Consider the following 27,290-nt stretch of genomic DNA (forward strand, 5'->3'; position numbering starts at 1 on the left):
TCTCCCGCGGCCCTCTCTCCCTGAGGCAGCTGTGGAGAAGAGGATGGCGGTCACGCCGGCGCTCTTGCCGCTGGAGACATGATACAGAAACACATGACATATGACACAGACACGTATGACATATTGGCTTATATGTATATCCGCCTAGCTGTACTGCCACTACAGAGGTGCTGGTTGAAGGTTCTTTCCCCTGAAGAATCACGCAAACGAACGCTACCCAAATATCCTGACTGCCACGGATACACGTCTTAAAGCGTATCTTTCCTTTATTAACGCGAATAGCTTTCAAGAGGCGTTCAGCTATTCATTACATAGACAATCATTGCTTCTGTGCAATTTTTTCTGCGCAACAACGCTTTCTGCGCAATGTTTAATGTTTACATTTATAAATTTTCGATAAATGTATTTCTTTTTCTACCGTTAACGTCTGACACCGTATTGGCAAAGCTTTTTGCACGTCATGCAATGGCGCATGGGCTATGGCGTTACGCGGCTCAGCCGGAGGTCGACGGATTCGATCCCTGTATTTATCATCCTGAAACCGAAACACAACTATGGGATGTAATCGGTCTTCAAGGTGGTTTTTATTGTCTACTGTTATGTTATGAACTTGAAAAACAATTTTTAAAACTTAAATACCACGGTTAAATTGCCAGAAACTGCGTCTACATGTACATGTACGTGAAAAAAATAACAATCTCTCTTATCTCCTCATGTTTGCTATGGTAAGAACCGCATTTCATTGTTTAAACGCGGAGATGAAGATGGAAATACGTGTAGTGCATTGTCATGGTGCTGCCGTGTCCGGTATTGTCACGAGATCTCAGTGATTACGAAACACACCTCAAGGTTGCTTTCGGCCGCCTGGGACGTCACAGAGGTCTAAATCAATTGAGTGTCAAATTTATCGAAAGCGGATAACAAGAATATGGGTAAGCCACTTCTTTACAGTTACACGTGGGTATGAAGTGTAACTTTACAGTTACACTTCATACCCAGAATGAATACCTTGCGTAATCACTTCCGAGTTAACTTCAAAAAAATGTTGAAGGCAATGTGTAATGTATTGTACAAGGGGTCTTAGGAGGATATATAACCTTTCACCGTTCACGAGCGCCCATTCTTCTTGATGACATACCGTGAGCACCAGTGGGACTAATGACAAATCACAAAACGAAAGTATAGAATTTGAATAGAATTGTTTGATTTACTGCCGTGATAGTCATGGCTGAGCGGAAGTCCGTTATATGTAAACTATATGTTGCTGATGTCGTAGTGTATACCTAGTCTGAGACTATGACTGACTGAAACTGTTCTTCTTTGAACAGGTATATGGTTATGGCAGGAACCCCGCAAAAGATGTTGGAACATCTATTAGAAACCCGAATAGACACAAGAACAGAAGAATCCTCAGGTAATTAATGACGACTTATTGCGCTTTTTTTGTTGTTCCTATAAATCATTCTTGAGATGCTGATGAAACGGACTTTGCATGACGTTTGATTTACACGATGCCATAACTAATGGATTGTTGGTTGTCTTCGTTTCAGATACTTTCTTAGAAGATTTTCTGCTGACTCACGTCATATTTATGCCAAGCCATCAGCTGTGCCCAGAACTTATGAAGCAATATCCTTTTTGTCGATGTGTGAAAGCCATCTGTGAACATTTCTTTTTATGTTTAGATGACATTGCGAAATTAGCTGACGGAAAACTCTGGAAAACTGATGGGAAGAATTAGCTCTACACAAGCTTATATATTTTTTACAACGTCGAATAGGGTCATGCGTGTATTGAGCTATAGATTTTTGTTTTCATTCAATGAATAACTCGATAGCTCGAATACATTACTTGCAGGGATCAAGGTTCTCGCCTCACGAGGCGTAGATCGTTTGCTATACTTGTCACAGCCACACTGCAATGACACAAACAACAATATCTTTTGTAGGAAGATTTTGTTGTATCTTATGACGGTAGTGTACATCCGCGCACACCGGATGTACCCGATACACAGGCGTACCGCATACACTATCGAGCGGCAGTAGCAGTGTTCTCAGTGTCGATTTTGCAGGCTGGTAGACCTGAAGAATTTCAGCAACGCTGATATATCCTTATTAGCGCAGTTTATTCGGGAGTACTGGCCAGCACTTTTTTTTTTTGTTTTGATAGTGGATGACTGTCCACTAACAGCGTCAGTACTGCGCACAGATGCTGAAGGACTAGACACCTGTAAATAATTACGTTTATTCACTGGATGAAATGCTGTAACGAAGCAATACGCAGGACGTGCCGAAGTCTGGGTGGCTTGTGGGGCACAACCCAGCAATCGTTGCACGGCATGAAGCGCACGAAGAGCTTTTTCTTCTAGAAAGCGATAGAGATAAAAGTGCAGTGTTGTTGTCCTTAATGCCAGCTCCCACTTATCGAATCGATCTAGCGAATTCGAGGCAAGAAAAGGAGTTCATCCTCGCAAACAAGAGACGGGTTGTGCAATTCGCCAACAGCTGGGCGCTCACGGTCCGGGAAGCCTTTTTCGAGGATCCCGTCATCCAGGCTTTTGTAGATGTAAGTAGTAAAGCAAACGGTTGTTTTTAAATCTTTCCCTCGTTGCAGATTTCCTGCATAAATAAATACAATTTTTATATATACATATATGTAAACATGTAGATATTGTCGAGACATTGTATTATTGAAAAGAGCACAACGTTGAGTACAATAATCCTAATCGAATTATGCCTCCCAACAAATTCAGCAACCGCACTGAAGCGTCTGATCGTCGTGCTTCAAAAGCACACGCTGCTGGTCTATTTCTGGCTCTCCTGTTGTTCAGCGGCAGTGAGTATATTTAAAATGCCGGACTAACGAAAACATGGCGTCAAATGGTTTTAGGATAATGTGCCTTCGCATCAAAAACTTGGGCAAGTTTCCAAGTGCAGCAACTGCAACTAAGCTGTTTAGTAACTGTGGGAAAGCAGACATACTGTCATTGTTTCAGCGTCGGCTGTTAGTACACATTTAATCAATTTTTGTAATTCCCAATAGAGTGAACGTTTCTAATGACCATGGTTCATAGCAGTGGCGCACATTGAAATTTGCGTGATTATTGACAATAAAATTGTTACTGCTATGTGGTCGGTTCACTAATTAGTTTTCTGATTGATGATACAAGGTCCCACGTTCGGAACTGTATGGATTTGATGTCCCTAAGCGGTCAAGAAATTTCCACTTATAGTCCTAAGAGTGTCGCCAGTTCCGAAATAGTTGTGCCCCCCACATCTGCCACGACATACGGTGGGGGATTTGCAAATGCCACGTGCCGCAGTGCTGAATCAGGGATTTCTGGTAAACTAAGTGGAAAATTGATCTCGGCTCACATTCGGAGGAGACATCTCGAAACTGGCGCTTCTTTCAGGAATGGCACTTGGTAGGTATTGCACTGGGCGGCTTGAGTTCCGCTATTGCAGTATGTACGCCGATGTAAATAAACAAAAGGTCAATTAGTGAACTATGACGTAATAAATGACGCCAAGAACGATTATCGCCAAAACTGTGATGTGTGTCACCTTGGCGGGCAAAATCTCTCACTTAGCTGGCCGATTCCCCCCATTTTAGAATATTCACGGACACAGTCATCGCTGAGAAATTCCGCAAAGAACGCGAGTGGAACACACAGTCTTTCCTGGAAAGCTCGGTTCTACTTTCTAATGACTAATTATATGCTGCCATTTTAGTGATTTCTTTGGTGGGCCAGTTAACGGGTTTATTCAAGGATATTTAGAAAATGTACTAACTGTGAGTGAGTACGAACTTTATTTAGGTCCTGAGGAGAAACTAACTGTAATAGTGTAGTATAACGAGAGAAGAAAGAATGGCTCTGTGAATGATTTATCTGGAAGCCGTCGTTATTCCGGGTTGTACTTCTGCTGCGAAGCAGGTTGCTCCGGCATACTCGAGCCTGGACCGCTTTTACTTTGCAGGAGCTTCTAAAGGCGGTCAAAGAGGACAGCACGAAATATGCAGGCTGCCTGCAGGAAGAACTCAGGACAATGACGAGGATCATGGACTTACAGGAAAAAGTAAGAAGAGTTGACGTCGCAGTAGAGTAGCCTGGCACTCTCTCTTTTGCTCTTCTTCTCTGCTTGCTATGCTAGCACCCATGGTCTGCATTGTCACAGAGATGAGCTTCTGAAGAGACATTGTTCGTGTTCTCCTGTATAGCCATCGGCAAATGCCCATACCCATTCATTTGCCGATTAGTTCTGTCCGCTGAAAACTTAGTTTCACCGCATTTGTTGCATCTTCAGAATCACGAAAAGCACAGATACAGAATGAATTAAGAATAGTTAATTCCTCTGTGCGTTTTATCAAGTTCACAGAATGCGAGTTCCGCACGAGAACTCCATAGAGAAACGTCAGATAAGAAAACATCCATTATTTCACATCTAGCACTCTTGGAAAGCACCTAACCAGCCACTTGAAAAACTTGCCTGATGTGAAACGTCTGTAAAAAGATTTTCAAAAATTTGTGCCAGTTACATAACGAAATACTGACTCGGAGAGCAAATACACAGCCGTCGACCTTCCGAACGAAATTTTACTGAAACACTAAACATCTATTCTGCAGCAGAGGTCTAATCAGAAGTGTTTCAAGATGTGACACATTGTATATAATAATGCTTTTATCAGTGCTATTGCTTTTGATGCACTACTTCTGCGTGCACTATTCTGAACACAGCACCCAAAAAGGGCGTTATACATAATGTGCCAGTGATCTTATTCGCTCAGCGATGCTGTTTAACGCACTACGAGGCGCTTCGAAACGCAGCAACTGCCATGAGTGCTCACCGATTGTCTCATGTCAATAGGTGGCGTGAACAGGTTGAAGTGGCAGAACGTCTGTGCATCTAAGCTCTCTTCAGATTAGGTCTTTGCGTGGTCAGACTGGAAAATAATTTGAGCATTTCTGCCGTGATTGTCGTTTATCCAGCTGCTGTTTAGGACTTTTTTTCTCTTTAGCTCCGAGGCATTCCACTCAGACAGTGCTTAACAGCGGGCGCGATAAGATGATTGTCGGGGACTAAAAACAGGCATGCAAAGCTTCCCTTGTCACTATGAATAAGTTGGAATCTGATAAACGGTGAGCTTGCGTTGACCCTGGTATCAGTAAACCAACATTATCGATACTGAGCGCCGAAACATCTGCTGGCTCTATCTGTAAGCTGATAGAGCGTAGAGGCCTCGCCGCCGGGGAAACTTTTTTGCGTCCAGTTTTCGCTGTTCTATAGGGTAGTCTGCCTCTTTGCGTGTCGCTGCTGTAGGTACGGAGTCACATTAAAGGAACATGATGCAGCATTATCTTGGCAACAGGCGAGTTTTCGATAAAGTACACTTGGGCGCCTACATGATACTGCAACTCGGTCTCGCTCGCATGTCAATGTGCTCGAGGTCACCTCCTTGTTGCCAATTTTGGAGAATAACCCTATCTAGAGCTGGGTACATATTGCTTCTTTTAAAGAACAAGGAAATGCCTCATCCTTGCAGAGGGCATTGCAGTCACCGAAGCAAGGCAATTGTAATTGTTTGTTCATCTCCAGTTGAGACATGGTTTCTGAGTTGTGAAAATATCTTTTTTTTTTCTTCGCTTTTAGGATCGTGTATACAGCACTAAGCGACCTTCCAACCTGCTCTTAAATTCGTTTACGGCATACCTTGACTTAGACTTTCAGTTTCAAGAGCATTGTTAGGTACGATGAGTGACTTAGTTGCGTGAATAAGCAGTCTTTTTCTTCTCGTTTCTGACTCTCATCTGCTATACCTGCAAGAACCAAACGTATGCGTCCGCAGCGCTACCTTGATCACATTTAGCGTTAACTGGGACGCACGGAGCGTCCGTGCAACGAGCGCAACCGCGCATCGAAACGAACCTGCGTAGGTGCAGTGACGCCTAGAGGCATGGCATCGTGCCGTCTGCTACACTACTTACCTCAACGCAGCTTTGCGGGCGCAAACAGAGTAGCAGACGACATGAAACCACGCCTACAGAAGTCACTGCGCTTGCGCAGGTTTACTTTAATGGGTGGCCACGCGCTCCCCGTGTTCACGCTAAGTGTGATCACGATTGAACCTGAGCGACCTTTTCTCTTCCTTTTCTTTCGTTGCTGCTTAGCAGCCGCTTCCTGAATGCACTGCATGCCGTAGGCTTTGAGAAAATTGGCTGGAAAAAGTGCCATAGTGTATTTCTTTTCAGGTACGTGAAAGAACACGAGTGCTCGGCGCCGCAGCGTTGGAAAGTGGGTCCCTTCGGCCACATCCGTCACCTGTCGTCCGGAAGCACGACGTCTGAGGACACGGTTGACGTGCACCGGCCCATCAAACCCAACGACGAGAGTGAGTGCCTCTTCTCGCTCCCACACTGTACGTAGCGTAAATAGGAGCGCCAGATCTTCCTGCCAAACCACTGGCTCGTTCGCGTTCAAATTTGTCGGTGAATTTCGTTTAATACCACTTGACCAGGTATTACTGAACGCTTTCATACACATTGAATCCAATGTGGGAGTGGTCTGTAGCGACGCCTCTCAAAACGTGTCTATTTCACAGCAACGGCATGGTGGTGGCCTCTCTCACGGCTGCGGGAAGTGTTTTTGCCATTGCCGTTACAAATGGCGCCATCCTCTTCCGTCGCGCACGGCACCGGAGCGAGGGGAGGTTGTGGTGGGGGGGGCTACTACTACTCTGGCAGCGACTGCGTGTGGCGTGGCCGCGCGGACTCTTATCTTGAAAGCGATCTGCGATGGAGACAGCATGCGCCGAGAGCTGATAGTTTTGTGTTCGCTGTGTTCTCAACGCTTAGTTCGCGTTGAAGCGAGAGGCAGCACGAAGGCCAATGTTCCGCCGTTGGCTGGTTGGCCTGAACTCGTCAGCCCATAGCCTGTATAGTAGTCGGTGGCGCGTACATTGGTGTGCTTTTTGCCGGTGACCGTTTTTCACCGGAGTACTATTGTAATCGATGTATCACTCGGCGCAAGCCGCGCTTACTGTGTCCAAAATTTCTTGAATGTTGCCGCTGTTTATATTGCGAAATCATCTTGTCTAACAGGTGTGTGCCACACGGCGCACTTTAGATCGCGATCCAGCCCGATCGCGATTAAATTTCTCGGTTGCGATTGGCTCATTTGCGCAAGCTGTGGGACGGAGCCAATCGCGATCAGGAATTTAGATCCGTAACGGGCTTGATTGGGATCTAAAGTGGCACTGTGACACCGGTATAACCAAATCACGTGCGAGACGCGAATGGTGTTGGGAACATTCTCAAATGTTCGTGAGCACTGGCGATTACTCTGGAATTCATAGTGATACTTTTCGAATAGCTGACAGACTACACACGTGAGATACACATTCGGCAACCAATGACTGCGCTTTAAATGTTACATGTCTCTCGGGGCTAGCAAGCTCACCCGACAAAGAGTTAAATGATTAATGACACCTCTGGCGGTGTTTAATTGTTCATTGTCACTACAACGTGACAAGTCTCGGATTCCAAATGACAGAGTGCCTTTATATCGTTTCTGTGTCGGTTGATCCTAGATTAGCAACGTTACAAGAGCGGGGAAATGCAGCACACGCCTAATGCCAGTCTTGCCCGCACACTTTGTTCTCTTCGTTCTTGCAGTAATCTTCAGGGTCTACTGTGCCGACCACACGTACACCACACTGAAGACTGCGGTGAGCGCTACGGCGGAATTCATCAAGAGGAATGCTGCCGAAAAGTTGAGCCTCAAGGATGACCTGGTGCTTGTTGAAGTGAAATCTTCTGGAGGTGCGTTTCTTCATTCCGGTTTTGCAGACAATCTATGATATTAAATTGCGTACTGAGCTAGAGGGAAAAGCTAGTGCGAATGACGCTGATGCGGTTTCTTTTGATGGTGCGATAACAGGAGACAGTGTGGTTGACCATGCTGGCTAGCAAAATAAAGTATACTTGACTCTGCTTAAAAGATACTGTAACTTATAGGAAATCAGTGTTTCATTCATTTGAAATGTTTTAAGAGCTAAGAACATGAACTTATTAAGCATTATGTAATTGAACTTTAAAGCCGAGAGAAAGAAAAAAAGATGGAAGGCTAGAAAGGTTAACCAGATCGACGTCCGGTTTGATACCCTCCACAGGAAAGAGGGGATCAGGGTTTTATAAAAAAAAGGGGAAAACGCAATAGTAGAGAGTTAACGCGTGCCGTAGCGGACGCGGGGCTCCAATAAGTGTCTTCTTAGGTAGGTCCATTGATTTCGAGACTCGTTCAACGAGTGTTATCAATAATACTATCAGGCAAGCAATCATTCAATTGTTCTGTGTTTTGATATTCGCAGCTTGTTTTTCACAAGGCATGTGCGTGCATCTGCGAATTCCACGCAACCATCGTGTTCAAAGGAACAGTGCGAAATTCAGTTTATCACCTCAAAGCAACTCTGTTCCTTGCAGGTTCCTTGCAATTCGCCATTAAAGGGCCCCTAAACCACCCAGAGGTCGAAATTTAGTTGTGGTGTTGCAGTTGTGCACGAGTCTACAACAAACACGTGGCCGCGAGAATTTTTCGAAATGGTGCCGTAATAACGGAGCTACACGCGTTTGATGATCGAAAAACGGCCCTCGCTCCGTTTCGCTCTTTCCTTCGCTACTCTCCTCGTCGGATGGTCTCTACTCCTCGCCGAGTGCTGCTCCAAATGTCACTTGACATACGTCATCGCCAACGCGCTTCTCAAAACATCTCTCACTTCCGGTTAAGGCACGTACACACTAGCGGCAAATATACCGACTGCGAACCGGCCTCCCGTGCCCTAGAACGTCTGCCGCGCGAGAGGTGTCCAATGTAGACGGTGGTTCGGCCGGCGCACCGCCCGCAGCACGATCAACGGGCCAATCGGCGACTGCGAAGCTGCGCGCCTCCGCCACCGGCGACGAAAACATCGGCTGCAGCTTCTGTTCCAAGCAAAATAATTTTCCCTAGATAAAGTGATGCGTAAATTGCACATTTTATGAAGAACGATATCCACTGTCAAACGTTAAACATGAACTCGAGAGCTCCGATACTTGTCGAGGTCAGCTGCCGTGCTCGACTACCGACGGTACACGACCGGCACGGCTGTGCTCGCATCGCAGCCGACAGCGCCGCTAATATAAGCGTATTTTCTTCTTCGTGTACAATTATTGCGAAGTGCGATAACAACGGTAAGAAAGTATTGCGGCTTGTGAGCGTCGGTAATTCATTGAGCGTCGGTAATTCGTAGCTTTGAAGCGAGCCGGAAAAGGCCTAGCGACGATATCGGCACCGTCGAGCGATCGGCGGCGGTGAGGCTACCGCACAAATGGGTCCCGGTCTCATCCTCTCTACGGCAAGGAAATGACGGCGTTCGCGAGGAAAACCGCCGTCGAACGGGGGCCCGCGAATGGCAAACGACATGCGGTGAGTTACCGTGCCGGTAACAGGGACGCGGACTCAGCGTTTCTCGGCTACCCGCTGTTGCTGCGGTGCCGGCGACCTGTGTTGCGCGCTCGTCTAGAAAGGCCAACACTGTCGCACTCTATTCGCGCAGCTAATCAGACCGCTAAGCACGACTGTGTTTGAACGCGAGCGATTTGGCACTTGCGTTGCGGGCTATAATTGCCGATTCGCAGGAGCGCACAAGCGAGCAACACGACGAGGGAGAGCAGGGAGCGCGCGTACCTGCTAGCAGACAAACCGGAAGTCGTAGGTTATTGTTCGACTAATGGGCATCGTCCCCGAGGCTGACATCACTAGATTGACATGACTAGATGACATCGTGACTTCCGCTGGGGATACCGGAAAGGCCAGGAGAGGAGGACGGCATTGTTTTTTTTTTTTATTTTGTGGGCGTAGCGCTGCAGCGTTTGCAATCGTTGATCGTGACGGGCATTCTGAACTCGATGCGCGTGTTTACTTGAAATGTTCCAAAAATATCTAGGTGGCTTAGGGGCCCTTTAATATTGTAGCACTCTATGAATAACACTTGTACAGGCCACGAATCTGTGCATCTTCTTGGCTCCTTCGATTACCGCTTTCATTGCCGTTCTTTTTATTAATCTCATTTGAATAAATCCCACATCGAGTACCTAAGGGAAAAGGATTAATGTGTTGATTCGTCAATCCTTAGAGCGATTGACGATTGCTGCGTTGATTACCGTTTCTGTAGTCTTCTTATTTGAATAAATTCCACATTAAGTACCTAAACAAAATAATGAACGTATTAAATGATTCCAGAGTTCGATCTGGCATAAGTAACTGAAGTTTTACTAACTCGGTGATAATAGCACGGAATGTATTGAGAGTTCCTCTCAGTACATTGTCAATCCTACTTTACCATTGGCCATTTGTGAGATAATATTTCTGAGAGGGCAAGTTTCTCGCTATTAAAACGCGCGCACACTTGAAGATAGCCTACTTGCGCAGCGTTTCCTGATATAGCCGCTGTATCGGTGGCCTATTTCATTCTATTTCCTTCTACTTTCCTTCTATTTCCTTCTATATTGCCTTCCAGAACGTATCGCATTCAAGGACTCTGAGGTGAGCGTACCGACCGGTCTGAGTATCAATGGAAGGATCTTCATTTCGCCGGCAGATCACCTGGACGCCCTCGTGAGTTGTGCCGCGATTGTTTACTTCCGTGAAGTGCTCCGCATCGCGTATACGACATAAATAGGCGTGGTCGTACCAAATGGCGTAAGCATCACATGGGTCACTGAGTCAATCGATTAACTTAATCAGCGACACACCTATAAAAAGGAAAAGAACATTCCTAGAATGGAACCGACCAAACTCACGTTCGCTTGACCTTGAAGTTACATCTGTGATAGGTGAAACCGCTCGAATAGCAGTCGCGCGGGTGTTTCTGGTTGGTGAAAGTTTTATAGACTTTCGCTATGCTACGACTGTGCTTTAAATAAGCCAATTGCCGCAGTTTGAAAGAATTAGAGTGAACTGAATTATGAGATTTACCGTCCCAAAGCAACACATAGTCTATATGGGACACCGCTGCGTCCGAGGTTAATCTCAACCACCCGGGGTTTATTGACGTGCACTCAAAGCACGGCACACGAGCGTTTTTGCATTCTGCCTCCGTAGGTACGCGGCCGCCGCGGTTGGTAATCGAACCAACGACCTCTTACTGAACAGCGAAGCGCTACTTCTACTGAGCTACAGCGGCTAGTGATGTGGAAGTTTGTGGTCCTAAGCTAGATTGTAGTGAAAACGAGTTCAGCAAGAGTTTTGTCGACGGCCTTTTACAGCGGAGCTGTTAGAACCTCGGTATAATGATCATTCCGTCGTCCGCAGTTTCGCCGAGCTGGGGGAGAGGGAGCTCAGTGAGAGTGAAAGCCGAGTATACAAATAGCATGGCTACAGTGGCTAGCATGGCGCAGCATAGCGGATGGGAGGGGGAGAGGAGGAGTGACGTAGGTGGTAGTGGAAGTAGAGCTGCTTCCGACCCCGACCGTGTTTCCCCGCGTTCGCGCCGAACGCGCCCGGTGCCCGTGACTGCAGCCAATGCCTCTGGCGGCGGCTCGATAGGTTTCGACCAGAGAACTGAACACTCGTCGCTTCCGAAAGACTGAAGCGAGAGATAGGAAGCTGAAACCAAGCGTCGCAGAAGAGAACATCCTGAGTTTAGATTGAGGGAAGCCGAGAGTTCGCGTAGGCGAAGAAATGAAGATGCGGAGGCTCGTGAACATGGCCGGTTGAATTCATTTCGATACTACGCTAAGTGTGTGGTTTGCCACTGCTTTACTAGGCTTTCCCCAGCTCCGCTGGTCTCTGGTGCTTGGGATAGCAGAGCCATGCATACTTTTTTATTGCGATAGCAATTATATGGACACTCAAAAGCAGATTTCTGCCGTCGGCGTCGCCGTCGCCGTGAGGTTCCGTATGACGTCAATGGAGATGAAATCGTCGCCGCGCGCTGAACGCTGTATGTGCGAGTGAAAGGGCGCGAGGGACGCGCGCTTTCATGGGGAGTGAACGCACGGCAGAGAACAAACGCGCGTTCTGCGCAGTGCTCCCTTAAGGGCTGCAGAAGTAGGCGTCTCTTTCCTCCTCTACAATCACCATATATGTAGAGCAAACGTGCCTTCTTCCGACGCACGAAAGGCCGTGGGGGGGGGGGGGGGGGGGAAGGGTAGGGAAGGGAGGCGACGTTTAGCTGCGGCACCAAGTGCCTATTTATATCAGAGGCTCCGGCAACAGTCACCAACGCCGCACGCATTTTGAGCGAACGTGGGCAAAACGCCGACGGCGTCGACAACAGTTCTGCCTGTTGCCGGTGCTGCTGCATGTCCAAGTTTATACAGCTGATAAAGCTGCTATCATTACTCCGTATAGCTCTCTTCAAATTTGCTATCGCAATTGATGCTTCGCCTTTCAGGTGAAACTGCGACAACTTTTTTTTACTTTTATACCTTCTTCACTCGTCCGAAGAATGCTACAAAAGTTTAGTGCTCCAAGAGTCATGAACACGTGCTGTTCGAATGAGATGCTTGAACGAGGCTTGCGAGTTTCTGCGACAGGCCGCAGTCCGCGACTACGTGAAGTACCCGCTGCCGGACGTGCCCCCTAGTTTAGGGTTCACCATTTACAAATGCGAAAGTGCGCATTTACGAATGCGGACGTGAATGTGTAGGCTTACCTGTATTATCTGTCGTGATTCTTTCAGACGCCTCTGAGCGAACAAGAGGGCCCGGTGGAAGGAACAGGTGCACTTCTGGAGACACTCAGCTCGCACGACATCGCCTACCACATGTCCCTCTACGACTGGCACCTCTTCTCCTGCATACACGAGGTACGCGCCACGCGCTAAGTAACGTCTCGCCTATAACACGTAAGTTTAAAATGGTTGTGGTTCGGCTGCCGGCCAGGCACTGCTGTTCAAGCCCTATGTGGCCTTGGTAGGCCTGATTTGTACACTGTTTTCTTTTAACCTCGCACGATGAAGTATTATTAATATTATTAATATAGCCAGCAACCGTTTAGTGAAATTTTGCCGCATACGCGAAGGAATGAGGATTTCGGTGACTGTGCTAGCTCCGGTGTTTCTTTATTTTTAAGTGCTTGCTTGCTTGATTGTTTTCATTTGAACCGACCTATTCAGGTGCGTTCGATGCTCGGTGGATAAATGCCGAGGCCCATCGGACTATTTAAAAATTATGTCATGCTCCCAGTTCTTTTTTGGTCTTGCGTGTACCGCTTTTATAACTACCAACAGATAAAGTTTTATTCCTAATGTTGGCCCTGTGACCTTGTCCCCCTGCTGATAGGAACACTTGTGATGAAATGTGCAGCTTGTCACCCATTGCGATAAATAACAAAGGCGGATTGTGTGGTAAACGTCGTCGTTGTTTCTATACGAGTTGAGAGAGCAGGCCGCGCATACGTTTAAAGCGTGGTAAATGTAGCATTATAGGCATATTAATACAAGAGTTTCATACAAGAGTTTCATTGAGGGAAGGTCAATTCAGTAAATTAACGAGGTCAAGTTCGACCTCATTGAATGAAGGTCAATTTTTCTTTCAGCGTTAGAGTTATAAACATACTTTGTCTAATCCAATAAGGAAATAACTTATAACGTAACCGCTTATAGTGCAGGACCGGATATAGTACGGTCTTTTCAGACTCCCGTTAATTTTCCCATAGCACTCCATGTATACGCATACCGCTTACAGTGAAGCCGCGTGAGGCGAAATACCGGTTATAATGCGGCTTCCACGGGAAAATCACGCTGACAAAGGCGGTAGCGAGCACGCTTCTCAACGAGGTGCGCCCACCGATGGGAGAGGAGATCAACGAGGGCAATGCGGAGGAGGAGCATGAGTCCAAGCGCGATAAAATCGTTGCCACGCGCCGTATGTGCGAGTGAAAGCCTTCACGGAGAGCGAACGCACAGCGGCGATACAGGCCTATTCTAGCCACTGTAGCGGAGAGCAAACGCGACTTCCATCGCGCGAAAGGCCGTGGGGGGACGGGGGGGGGGGAGGGAGGGTGGCTTCTACTGTGCCAACAAATGCGTTCGCGCCTGTGCCGGCTGTCGGCGTTGTCGCGCGCAACGTATCTTGAAAGCGATCTCCACACGGCTCTGACCTTTGTACGCCGTATGCGCTGTGCTTACGCCGCTCACTTTCCGTTGAAGCGATACACCGCACGAACCTTCGCTTGCTGCGGCGGCCGCGTTTCCCGACGCCCGCGTTTTGACAGTGGTTGTCTGCGGTCATCGAGTCTATTCATGTTTGCTTGTGCGCGTTCACACCACACTTGTTAATTCAGTTAGTAAGCGAATGTGTCAAGATAATGCAGCCGATAAAACTATTATCCTGCTCTCTACTAATTTGCTATTGCAATTGATGCTTCACCTTTCGGGTGAAACTGAGACATTTTTTAAAATTATTACTTTGTCTGCTTCATGCGAAGATCGTGGGTACTTGGATATTAACCTTTCAACGTTCGTAAATTTAAACGAATGCAAAGCTCCCAGTCACACGCTTCGATTCTCGGATACGCGCGGCTGCTTGGTCTACATGTTTTGCATCAGTTCTGGGCTTGAAAATCGTTGTTTTGGTTATAGTGCGGTACCGCTTATAGTGCAGATATTTACGACTGCGGCGACTCACGTTATAAGCGGTCTACACTGTAGTCAGTGTGTTCGGTGAAACACAAAAGAGAAAGACCCTTCCTGAACTTTTGTTGTTGTTGCACTCTAACTACTATCAGAGTCTCAAAATGCCAAAATATAGGCGCTTGTAAATAGCGAAACATAATGGCTTGTATCTCAAATGAGCCGCTTCAATTGAGTGCTTATACTTCTCATCAAAATGTATATTGATGTTTCTTGCTGCTCTTCCGAGTGGCTCTGTCCACGAAACAAAAAAAAAAGGGCAGAAAAGAGATCACGTTGTTTCTTACTTCTCTCCGCTTTGATCGAGTATATTGTTGTAGAACATGAGGGATTGAAGGGCATATTGTAATTGATCTAAGCGAGATAAACCATTGAAAAAGTTGTCGTCCATTCGGAACGACAGGTGAAAAGGCTTCTCTTATTCCAGCGACTGTTTAATCGCATTTACTCTTTAATACCAATTAATACAAACGGCTCTGAGCTTCAAAGTGAGCGATATGTTTACGACTCCTATGTGATTTTCTTTCCTGCTATTCGCTAAATAGATTTAGAGAACTGTAGTCGTACATGCTACGCGAATATGAAAGGGGGGACACCTGGTTTTGCATTTAAGAGCAGTAGATTTCCTTGTTCCAGCTCTGAAATACAAAACGTTCTGTATAGGGATTCTTCATCAGGAGAATTATACGAAAAATAGCAGTGAATGGGGTTTCAGACCTGCACGCTTGCACAAATTTATGTTTAAAAAAAGATTAAGTATGCTCTTGAATACCGGTGCTGAGTGCACATAAAGAACTTCTGGACAGCGCTTAACGGTGCCAAGATGCCCCCACAACTTCACAAATTATGTAATTTTTATGCAGCAGGAGACAATCACTGCTCGCATCGTGATACATTGGCAAGCTGGAAGTACAAGGAAAGCCCGTTTAGCGAACCTTTCGTGAGGGAACCTTCACTGAGCTTGGCTTTAGGGCTCATTCGCAGCGACGACTTGGGAAGGTCGCCTGACAGATTGCGACTGGCTACCAAAAAGCGACTCAAGGCGACAGATGTTCACATCAGCATGTGCGACCGGCCCGTCGCCACACCGAAATTTCTCGCGATTGATGCCGTTCACGTCGACTCGCCAGGTAAAATAAGCCTCAGCGTAAACAAACGTCCTGTTCCTGCGCAGCTTATTAGTTCAGAGGCTTTGCGACTGAAAATCGAGCAGTGAGCGACTGACCAAAAGGAGTCATTTTTCGAGAAAAGCGACTATTTGCGACCATTTGCGACTGGTCGCTTTGCGACCAACCTTGTCGCGCTACCTCCTTGTCGCTACCTCCTTGTCATTACTTCCTTGTCCTACCTTGTCGGCTGATGGAATTCAGCCCCTCCCCGAAAATTTTTTCGTGCTGTCATGCACCGCCGAACAAAACAACCACCGGCACCAGGAATCATTCTGTATTTTGTCTACAATGTCTTTTTCACGCTCGAAACGACATTTCAGCACGGACATTGCGAACTCGGGCTGCATTTCGTGGCAATGTCCATGCACCTGGAGTCACATAAATCACATGGAGCCCCATCCGAGCACGAAGTTTCAAGGGCTTTTCGATAGCGAGTGGGCGCCTCGCAGCGGCTGCGGAATCTACAAAGCACATGGATTTCAATTCCGAAATTTTATGGGTATAAAGTTCTCATAAACTTTTGACGTGAAAGGTACACTCACATTTCCAAAAGTATGCTTTAGATTTTCAATTCTGGAACTTTATGGGTTTAATGTTCTTATAAACTTGGGCCAACATGCGCGCACTGGAGCCCTTGTGTTCAAGCCGTTCCAGAATTGGAAGCACGCGTTCGCAATCTTCCGCACACACGAAAATACTAAATGTCACCGTGACTGTCAGCTGGCAGCTGCTAATTTTCTCCAAACATTATCAGGAAACGCACCCTATGTGATCGATCAGCTGGATCAGGGCATGCAAAGTAAAATAAGAGAGAACAGAAGAAAGTTAACGGCCTATTATTGAGACAGTTCTTTTTTGCGGGCGACAAGGTCTGGTTCTCCGTGGCGATAGGGACAGTGGCCCTATGGATTTAAGGAAACCCCCCGCTGAAAATACTGGTATTTTCAGAGCGCTTCTTCGCACGCGAGCTTATTGTGGAGGTACAAATCTGAAAAACCATTTGGAAAGTTGTCCCAGTAATGCCTCGTATTTAAGCCTCGGTGTACAAAACCAAATTGTAGAAATTTGTGGTGAAATTATCAAGCAAACCCTAGATGTAAAAGTAAACAGTGCAGGCTGCTTCTCCAAACTTGCTGACGAAACGATGTATATTGCTGGAATCGAACAGCTTACTGTTTGTGCAAAGTACGTAAACAAGGATGCCATCAACATCCATCAACATCGCAGTCACAGATAGTTTACTATCTGTGACTGTGCAACATGTTTACTTGTCTTGTTTGACGCATTATATACAGTGACGTTTGCTTAGGTATGTACATTTATTGGAGACTTATACGTATATTAAATATCTTGTTGCCAGATTTTGTGTATGCAAGCAGTGGACTTTGTTTCCAGTGACACTTTTTTTGGCCTTTAACGAGTTGTGTTTTCGCATTTCTAATGTATATTTTACAGAACTCCTGCTTTTTATATGTACTCACTGTTGCGACTATAATTTCGGTGCAATTACAATACACGACCAGTAACAGCTGCTCCTGCGCAATCCATTGCAACAAAGGACAGCGTCATTGAGGTTTTTCCCTGGCCGTTGCATATGTACAAATATGTGAACAAGGTTCTTGAATGACATAGATTCATGAAAATATTTATCCTCAACTTGTTAATTTCATGGCCTTTACGTTTTTCATAGCAGCTGCATGCACTGCTTTGCTGGTTTCGAACGGATATTGATCTAAAGTTCGCGTGATATTTTCTTTAATTATTAATAAACATTAAAACACGGAAGCATTGATATCAGTTAATTCTGCCACAATGTTTCGGACACAGGAATATATGCTTTTATGACAAATACACAGTTTACTTGACTTGACAGTGTGCAGCGTTCAATAATTCGTTTCAGCATCTAATATACAATAGCATTGGCAATGACAATGTAGTAATGATGCATATATGTGATCCCTCGACAAATTCCGCGAAGAGGAGGCTGCTCTGCAAGGTGGCCCCCCCCCCCCCCGAACAAACTTGCTGGCTATACCACTGAGCATGTGCAGTCTTATGCGAACGCCGGCGGAGCTAAGAAAGAACGTACTGCGTTTTCGCGTGGTTCTGTTGAGAGGGCGTTGTATGTCTGTAGTGCTGCGCTTTGATTTCCCACATGTATGCATGGCATGGAAGAGGCAGCAAAGAGAATAAACGCACGGCGCTTGCTTGGTGCTTGCAGCTCCACATCAACAACTCGCATCGTGAATCGCGATGTTGCGTGTGGTCTTTTACATGACACTCAATGTACAGCGTCGCCTACACTTTTACAGCGTCTTACGTAATTGCTCAATGTCTATCGGATCCGCCTTTCAATGTCGTTCAGTAGCAGTGAGAATACAGACGCAATTTATTTTACGTTACGCCATGCTGCACTCGTATCATAGCGTGACGAACGAACAAACACAATCTGAACCAATTTACTACCTCGCAAGTGCTGTTGCAGTAAAGTTACACGATGGACAAGTTAGCAGATTTGTTATTGCCAGCCTCCTTCTTGCATAAAAAAGGAGAAAGGTGATACTGTGGCTTTGCCTGTGAAATGAAGCGGTATTCTCCCCATAAATCTAATGATTTCGGGTGTTATTTCTTTTTCGGTCTCGCAGTACGAACTCATCTACCAGGTGTTCGGCAGGCATCAGTTCCGGAAGATAATGTCCAACCTGGACGTGTTCCAGAGGAGGTTCAACGAGGTTCAGTTCTGGGTCGTCACTGAGATGTGCCTGGCGAATCCGATTGGCCGGAGAGTGCAGCTTCTGCGAAAGTTCATCAAGATCGCTTCCCAGTGAGTGCCCGTCCTCAGACTCCTCACGTTCGGGGTTTTAGCGTGTTGCTTCAAATCAATGCTGTAATTTAGTTTGCAAATCTAACTTTTTTTCAGCACTCATAAAAACAAGAAACAAACCTGGGTAATTGGCACAGATTTATCTTACACCCGAGAGTGGCACCAAATGCCATATTTCCTGTCCCTGTGCTTTCAGTTGTCGATAAATTCGCCCTGGCCCTGATGCAGTCGGTAGCCTCCTGGTCAGATGAGACGGTAGAGTGACTGACCGCCTCGGAAGGGCGTTGGTCCCGGGCTCGATTTCCAGATCTGGACAAAATTTTCTTGAATTACGAAGTTGTCTTTCTGAGAAACCATCATGGTTTTTCCATGTAGCTTCGTGCTATACCAGGGTAGATGACAATTTTTCTTTTTGAGGAAACCCTCTTACTTGCTGACTTCCACACAGTCTGCTTGGCAAATTTGTTTTATAAATACACAAGCCGGGGCATTATCAACAACAGGCACGTGAGCATATGAGTTCACTGTAGTTCACCTGAATATGTTTGCTGGCGTGCCAATATTGTATCTCATAGAAATATTTGTTCAAGATCGCATCACGAATTGAAAATTGTATAGGCAGGGGCAGTTCACAAACAACCATAACGGGAAATTGCGGTGTCGAACATGATGACGACCAAATCGTCAGTCTGCAGTGTCATATTGATACTAGCGAATAGTTACCTTGCCTGTCTGAGCAATCACAAAGCTTTCTTTTGTAAGAACTGTGCAATATTGACCGATGTCTTCATTGCTGTCATCTCTATCTCTACAATGATTGCGCCGGTTGTTTGTGTTCATTAGTGTGTACTAATGGCTCATGATAATTTTTGAACTTCTAGAACACCTGAAAGCATTTAATGAACTTTAACATTTTTGTTAAATCTAACACCAGCAATTGTTAAAACAAAACAGATGACACTGAAAGTATCCATGAATAACAAATAGTCTGTGTGCGAACAAAAAAATTATAGTAGAATCTCTCCACGCTCTCGCTCCACGTGACATTCCAGCTGGGCGCACACTTGTCTCGCTGTGCGCTGATGTTCTTCATTTTTCTGGTTCGCAGCTGCCGCGAGTACCAGAACTTGAACGCGTTCTTTGCCATCGTCATGGGACTGAGCAACGTGGCCGTGAGCCGGCTGAGCCAGACGTGGGAGCGGCTGCCGGGAAAAGTGAAGCGCACCTTCGCGGAATTCGAAACGCTCATCGACCCATCACGGAATCATCGGCGGTACCGCGTGGCTGTGTCCAAGGTGCAGCCACCGCTGGTACCTTTCATGCCACTCCTGCTGAAGGATATTACCTTCTGCCATGAAGGAAACAAGACCTACATCGACGGTCTTGTCAACTTCGAGAAAATGGTAAGTCGCACTCTCGCTTCGATTGAGACCAATGTCGCGCAAGGTCAGTTGACTGCCACTGAACGCTATTAAATTCACTTTTGGGTGCAAACTACCGGCCACACCACTGTAGAGCGAGCATTCCGAGAGTGGCCGCCGGGGGCGTTACTATTGAAATTGCACCATTGCAATTCTGACAAAATTATTTTTGCCACACTTTCAGTAAATTCATTAAGTTTACAACACTTTTGTAGCTCTGCGTTATTGGGCTAAGGAATTAGGCAACTTGGAAAGAAATGTTTGCCAGAAGAGCTCTAATATCCTGGAGATGTCTTCAAGGCACTCCAAAATAACGCTACAACACCTTCGGATGGCTCGGATCCTGCTGCTTCTTTCTTTGTTCATTTGCTTTTCTGTCACGGGCCTGTCATGCATCCGTTTATCGCCACTAGATGTCACCTGCAAACACTTAAAATCACTATGTGCCCTTTACGCACACTTATTCATGACTGAATATTTGATCAGATATTTATTGGGGTGCCATTGGGGAACTCTTGCTTTCCTTCTTTTAAGCTTGAGGCTTATGCACTGAGTGATTTGGTCAATTAGCAAAAGTTTCAATTTCACAACATAGGAGGGCTTTTCGCGTAAGGTAGTAGAAGAGTGCAAATCAGCTTAGCAGTTACTGTTTGTTTTTAAATATTCAGCTGAAACAGTATGTCCTGGGGAAAAAAAGCAAGCCTAGAGACACTGAAGGTGCACTCGAGATCAATTTTCAGTTCGTAAGATATACCTTAACGAACTAGCTGCATTAGCGTTCCAGACAAAGAGCTTCTTTGATGATCCTGCTAATCAGCAGTCTTATTCGAGTATTTATAATGGTTGTCTCAACACGAGGACATGCGCAAGCGTTCATTTTGGAATAATTTAGATGCTATCAAAGTTCCAAACTGCCCTCATGCTCAGGACTACCAAGCTTGTCAACATGTAGCTTTTTATTTTATTTCCACCGAGTGTATAAAGGCTGGTGTACAGGATGAACAATGGCCTCCTCTCCTGAGGAGGCTTGGTCGTCTTTAATTAAACAAAAAATTGTAGTAACTGCTGTTGTGTTTTTGCGCTTGACAAGAAACTTTCATCTCTATTTTCAGCACATGATTGGACAAACACTCCGATCACTGAGGCACTCAAGAAGCCAAAGATTAAGTAAGTAGTTTTGGCTGTGCTGTAGAAATGCATTGGCTTTTCTGGATATGTTACTTTCTTAAGCCGGCTGAAGATCGAATATTTTGAGTCAATTGTGTATACACATAATGCAATGTATGAATACAAATTTCCAGGGTAGAACTGTGGTAACACCTTTATAATGATTTCTTCAGAATGTGTTAAGATTCTATCAACATAAATGTTTCATGTGTTACTTCAGGAAATATATATTTTTTTCATCTTCAAGTGGACTGCTACTGAATTTCTTGTTTCTTTCTTTAAAGATTTGGAACCACCTCCACCAGGAAAAGTTCAGCAAGATGTCCGAGAGTACATAAGGTATGGCGCTGCATCCATTTTGGGCCAATATGTGTCGCTAACTTTTTATAAATATTTGTGTTTAAGGAGCTGATGGTGTTTATTTACAGTATCGGTTGCTCATCTTTTCTGAATGGAGATGTCTGCACGAAATGATGCAAGCTTTTGGGGCAAAAAAAAGTAAAAAAAGAATATATACCGCCAACAGATTGAAAGTTCACATTATGCACACAACAATAATACACAAAAGCAGATGTCTATGAGGAGTTCATAAAGTACAAATGTTTTTGTGGAAGTGCAAATGTCAACCCTTGTTATTGGCACATTCCTAAGACAGCAGTCGTAAACAGACACATATACCCCGAGAATTCAGTACCAAAAGGTTTAATAGAAACACGAACATGTGCAAAGGCTGCAAAAAAATACATCCACAATATACATTATCACTGTTTTCACGTTATGAAAGCTACAATAATGAGCTTTTGCATATTTCTGATTGTTCAAGAAACTCTGCAGGTAATATGTACGATTGTGGTTGTGTAGACAGAAAATATATTTTCTTATGTTTGACAGCAACAATAAAAAACGGTGGCTTTTCTCATTTAAATATGTAATCTAGAATGGTGTGACATCAACATGCTTTTTTCCCATCTCCTCAGCCATGTGATGTATTACATGTCTGGAACAATGAAAGACTACTACTACTACTTAAGAATTTGCAGATTGTTAAAGCTTCTAATGCCACACTGCACCACTTCTGTTCAGTAGAAGACCATAACAGATAATATGTAATACAAATGCTGGTATGTGATTTAAATTTCTTACTGCTGTTTTTTTCTCAGGCATATATACATGTGCAAAAGTGAAAACTAGCTAGTCTGACCAATTATATATTTTTAGCTGCCTTAAAGTATCTCTGGACATAGGTTTTTTGCACTTAGTCCATAAAATCTTCATAATTGTTTATTATAAAGAAATACACAGAACATTCTATTCTCTCATAATAATATGGCAGTGTATTGCAAACAAATGCCTGTGGTTCGCATGGTATGTCAAAACACAGACGTGTCATGAGAGCCATGCTTCTTGTTGTCTTTCAGAACACTCAAGGTGATCGACAATCAGAGGAGACTTACACAACTCTCACATGCTTTGGAGCCACGGCGGCCATGAAGACGACGCTCCAGTCTTAATTTATTCAGACTTAGCATGCAACGCTAGCCACGATCTATGAGACTTCATTGTTCTCAGCTTCCTTTGGAACTCATCGTAACATTGTAGTTTAGGTGTAAATGCGGAAGCAAAGCAACTCTTCACATGGTGCATACAGAATTGTGTTATATATACAGGTAGGGTTAAGGAAAGCAGTGAAGACCAATCGTCCATTTAGAAAAGCCACTTGCCAGCAAAGGAAGAGCTAAAGGTTCATTGAGCAAGGGCAGGAGGAGGAGGAGTGCAGCTGTCACTACAACTGCTGCTGCCACTGCAGCGCTACAACTACATACAAGCTGTTTTACTCATGGTTGTTGCCTCAAGCCAAGACTCCAATGTTGCAGTGTATCTGTGGTAATTTCCCGATGCTCACTGTTCTCTGCCAGATGTGAGGCGAAATGGCAAAGATAGCAGAAGCGGAAGCTTCATCACTGGCCTGTTTGTTGTTTTTCAAATGTTAATGTTGAAGCTTTGTAGCACCTAAAGATATTTCCTGATACAGTGTACATTCATTACAAAGCTTAATTAAGCTTAGTACCTGTCATTGGACTCTTTTTCAATAAATAAGTTTCTTCACGTATCATCAATAATAATGGGCGATGTTTATTTCAGGACCCTAGGTATTATTCGTATTATATAGTTTAATTCATGGGACTAATGTTCACATGGACATAGTATAGTATGCTTAATTTTACCTTCAGGCGCAAAGGAAACATGCATCCAGTAAAATGCTTTGGAGACCATTATTCTAGCTACAGTGCAGACACAGCGATATAAATTTATTAAGGTGGAAAAGGATAGCCATTAGGTCAGGACTGTGATTGCACGACACATTTAAAAATATTTTTCTAGAGAACTTTACATGCTATCAAAATTTATGTGAAAAGATCGTTGACATTTATGAGCATGAACGAAGAGACATCTAGCACTAGAGTACTCAGTGCACGAATTTAAAGCAGAAATATTATCGTGGTCACTGTTTTTGTCCTCGAAATCAGTGCGCACGGCAATTCTTCTGTTGTCTCTGCCATTTCCATTTGATATTCTCCATCTTCCCTGGCTCTATACCATGCTGCGGCAAGTCTTGAGCTATTGATGGATCCTCCTAGCCCTGTGTAAAGTCCTGAGCGGGTAAATGGTCTAGATTTTTGTTTCCCAGAAAACCACATGTTTGTGAACAAAACTCCTGAGCTGGGGTACTTGTACCTGAACTATTTTTGAGAGACCGCTTCGTTCCTGGACAGATTTTTTATGTAGACCTTTACCCAGATTCTACAAAATGTTGTACATATGTTTGTACAGTGTAGAAGAAGAACATATTTTCATTTAGTTTTATTTGTTCTATATGTTCTCATCATTCCTTGCTGTTGCATGCTGTTTATTTATAACATGTATTCACGTACATCAAGACGATCCAGTTTAACACCATTCCAGTTATTTTTAAAGCTAAATAGGTCACGTGTCTTAATTTTTATCCACTCCACACAGAAATCATGCATGCTCTTTCTAGTGCTTTACATTCAGGGTGACGTGCATATTGCAGCTAACAATATGTCAAGTAATCTTCCTCATCCTGTTCCTCTTGGGGAAAAACAGTTTCATGGTAGAACCTGCCCTCAAGGTGAAAGTGACGTGAACAAAGTCAGACTGCGTCACATTAACAAATCCATCAAACACCCATGCTAGACACTTACACTATCCAAAAGCAGGTTATTTGCCAATCTAACATGCATCACAACCACAACATTCTTTCAAGAATTGCCAGTAAAATTTGTTGGTTGCCTTAAAGTAGGTGAAATAGAAATAGACTAGAGATTTGTGAGGGGTATTTCAGAAAAATTAGACAAGAATACCTCAGCGCAATAGTAATTTTTCACTAGTCTCTCATAGGTGGTGTAAAAATTGCTTATTGATGAAAAGGCACAATTGGAAGTTATGAATTCTAGCTTCCACCAAGGTGATATTATAAGTACATGTGACCAACATATGAAACAGTGACAAGTTCAGTGTGCTCACAATATGCTTTTGAACTGTTTCTTTAGTATGTGAGTAGACAGAAGGGAATCGTGTGGCATTTTCTATTGGTTGAAAACCTAGCATGTTCCGTAAAAAAGTGAACAAGGTAAGGACACTCAATATCATGGCTAAATTTGTCTGTCACCAGCTGTCATCAATTGTTCATAGCTAGTAGTGCTTCTGAACTGCTTTGGTGCAGTCCCACAAATTGAGACACACAGGCTTCAATGTTTTCTGTGCGGTGGGCAGGTTCTGCACTCGGGAGTATTGAAGGGGAGGGTAAACATTGATCATATTCATAGCCTATGTGTAATCCCGTTTGATGAATGATTATGTGCCGAACCTTGAGTTGTGCATGTTTGAATTGGCTTGTTTCTCGTGAACATTGTACATCTCCGTGTAACCGTATTCATACAAACTGCACTGCAACCTTGCAGGTCGCATACAGAGCACGCCAGTGCAAATGAGTGTATTAATGTGCACCCAAGCAAACCTATGTTTTTCACCGTGCAATGCACTGAGACACCTTTTCACATCTCGGCTTCAGCATTGCACTTTTTGTTCTGGTGTTGAAGAACCTAAGAAAAATGTAACAGCAATATAGCTAGCCATTTGAACCCACTAAACAAGACTGCAGAGAATATTCGAACTGTGGAAAAAAAGATCTATGCAAACTAGAACGTAGATGACTGCCTGAAGTTGCTTTCTCGCAACTTGGTGTTAGGGTTTTGAAATTGCTGTTCAGAATTTTACCGTGTGGTTGGCAAAAATTAGGCAGCCTACATATGTATTGCATGTTTCTCAGTGTTACTTGAGTAGTGACACCATCGGAGCTTAATTTAGGCTCACTGACTGCACCTTTGTAATCTGCTTATCATGCGTTAACTCTTCCTGTTCCATTTTTCTTTTCTCATTCATTATTCTGTCACTACTAACATGCTTAAATGTATAGTATTTCACGCGAGTCTGTGTTTCAACACTGTTCCTCATCGTCATTGTTTTCGCTCTCGCTAACTATAGCTTGTTTTTCTTCTATCTTTGAATGACACACCTGAATGCTGCCCTTCTGAACATTAATTGTTAGCTGTGTGACTATGTACGTTTTATTCCATGCTGAACCAACCGAAGAATCCAGCGTTTTCAAACGTTTGTCTGTTTTCATGCATGCAGTATCTGCTTAGGTGTGTACGAGAACAATGTGACGTTTAAAATAGATTTGTGAACAGTTGTAAAATACACAAATCTGTGTGTGTATTTATAACCAAAAATTTTGTTTCTCCCATATAAATATGTATATTCCTCATGTAAAATATGTTTTGATATTTGTATGAATATACAGTAAATACATAGCGTGGAAAGGGAAAAAACAGTGTCATTTTGTGCATTTCTTACACCGACATATTTGGCATTCAACTCTTCGCCCTCGTTGGCGAAATTTTGCTAAAGTTGAGAAGCATAGAAGCAACTGTGGTAAGCAGTATTTCAATGACAAGAAAGGAGATTGTGTTCTCGTAAACTCATGATATTAGTTTGAATGGGGCCGGAGGGTGAGTAGTTCTTAGTAGTATAGACCACTTATAACATAACCGCTTATAGTGCAGGACCGGATATAATACGGTCTTTTCAGAATCCCGTTAATTTTCCCATAGCACTCCATGTATACGCATACCGCTTACAGTGCAACCGCGTGAGACGAAATACCTGTTATAATGAGGCTTCCGCGGGAAAATCTCGCCGACAAGGGCGGTAGCGAGCCCGCTTCTCAACGAGGTGCGCCCACCGATGGGAGAGAAGATCAACGAGGGCGATGACTGGGCGGGACCCGTTGACTACCTTTCACGAGATAACTTCGCATTACAGACTAGACAGGAAATCCTTCACGGATCTGCAGAGAGAATTAACTAGGAGGCAGGAGATAGCTCTCCGACTCCTCCAGACTGAATCCTTCCCGTCGCCGGCCACCGTGGCCATGTACACGGACATTTCACCCAACTGCTGGCATATAATCAACTCTCAACCTTTCCTCATTTAATGTGGCGGTTCCCCCGCTTACGCGTCTCCACAAGGAAGCATCACGTCAATGAGACGGACTTCTTCCAGTGCATCGCAAGCTCATACCTTGTGCACCAACTCCGGGCGGTCCAGGGAGCCTGTGAGGCGATCGGGAACCTTTGGTTCCCGACCCCTTCGCGGGCGATGCCCTCGGCGGGCTCCTAGGAAACCTCTTCCCAGGACACAAATAAAGTTCATCTGTCTGTCTGTCTGTCTGTATGCATGCATGCATGCATGCATGTATGTATGTATGTATGTATGTATGTATGTATGTATGTATGTATGTATGTATGTATGTATGTATGTAGCTATCGCTACAAAAAATAAACGTTTAAGATGAACGTTGACCTCCTACAATCAACACCACGAAACGGAGCTACACCAAGAAAAGCCACACCACGAAACGGAGGGTGAGTTATTCGGGGTATTCCGCGGTCGCGT

At 44.6% G+C, this 27,290-nt stretch overlaps 1 protein-coding gene across 7 annotated transcripts in view; it reads left to right on the forward strand.

Annotated features, from left to right (window-relative positions):
* Positions 1 to 26,164, forward strand: part of LOC119441883 (rap guanine nucleotide exchange factor 4) — a 531,616-nt gene extending 505,452 nt beyond the window's left edge. For 6 of the 7 annotated variants that reach the window (XM_049661695.1, XM_037706519.2, XM_037706522.2 and 3 more), the window contains 13 exons: positions 1,329 to 1,414; positions 1,551 to 1,629; positions 2,421 to 2,565; positions 3,978 to 4,075; positions 6,233 to 6,387; positions 7,670 to 7,816; positions 10,552 to 10,649; positions 12,718 to 12,843; positions 18,485 to 18,663; positions 19,772 to 20,066; positions 21,197 to 21,251; positions 21,536 to 21,590; positions 22,670 to 26,164. In XM_049661695.1, the coding sequence (XP_049517652.1) occupies positions 1,329 to 1,414; positions 1,551 to 1,629; positions 2,421 to 2,565; positions 3,978 to 4,075; positions 6,233 to 6,387; positions 7,670 to 7,816; positions 10,552 to 10,649; positions 12,718 to 12,843; positions 18,485 to 18,663; positions 19,772 to 20,066; positions 21,197 to 21,251; positions 21,536 to 21,590; positions 22,670 to 22,742 (1,591 nt within the window). In that variant the 3' untranslated portion in view covers positions 22,743 to 26,164. The remainder of the gene's footprint in view (positions 1 to 1,328; positions 1,415 to 1,550; positions 1,630 to 2,420; positions 2,566 to 3,977; positions 4,076 to 6,232; positions 6,388 to 7,669; positions 7,817 to 10,551; positions 10,650 to 12,717; positions 12,844 to 18,484; positions 18,664 to 19,771; positions 20,067 to 21,196; positions 21,252 to 21,535; positions 21,591 to 22,669) is intronic. The other variant, XM_049661696.1, reaches the window with a different exon arrangement.
* Positions 26,165 to 27,290: the final 1,126 nt, after the last annotated feature.

This window comes from Dermacentor silvarum, chromosome 2 (genome assembly GCF_013339745.2).
Source record: "Dermacentor silvarum isolate Dsil-2018 chromosome 2, BIME_Dsil_1.4, whole genome shotgun sequence".
Taxonomy (NCBI): Eukaryota; Metazoa; Arthropoda; class Arachnida; order Ixodida; family Ixodidae; genus Dermacentor; species Dermacentor silvarum.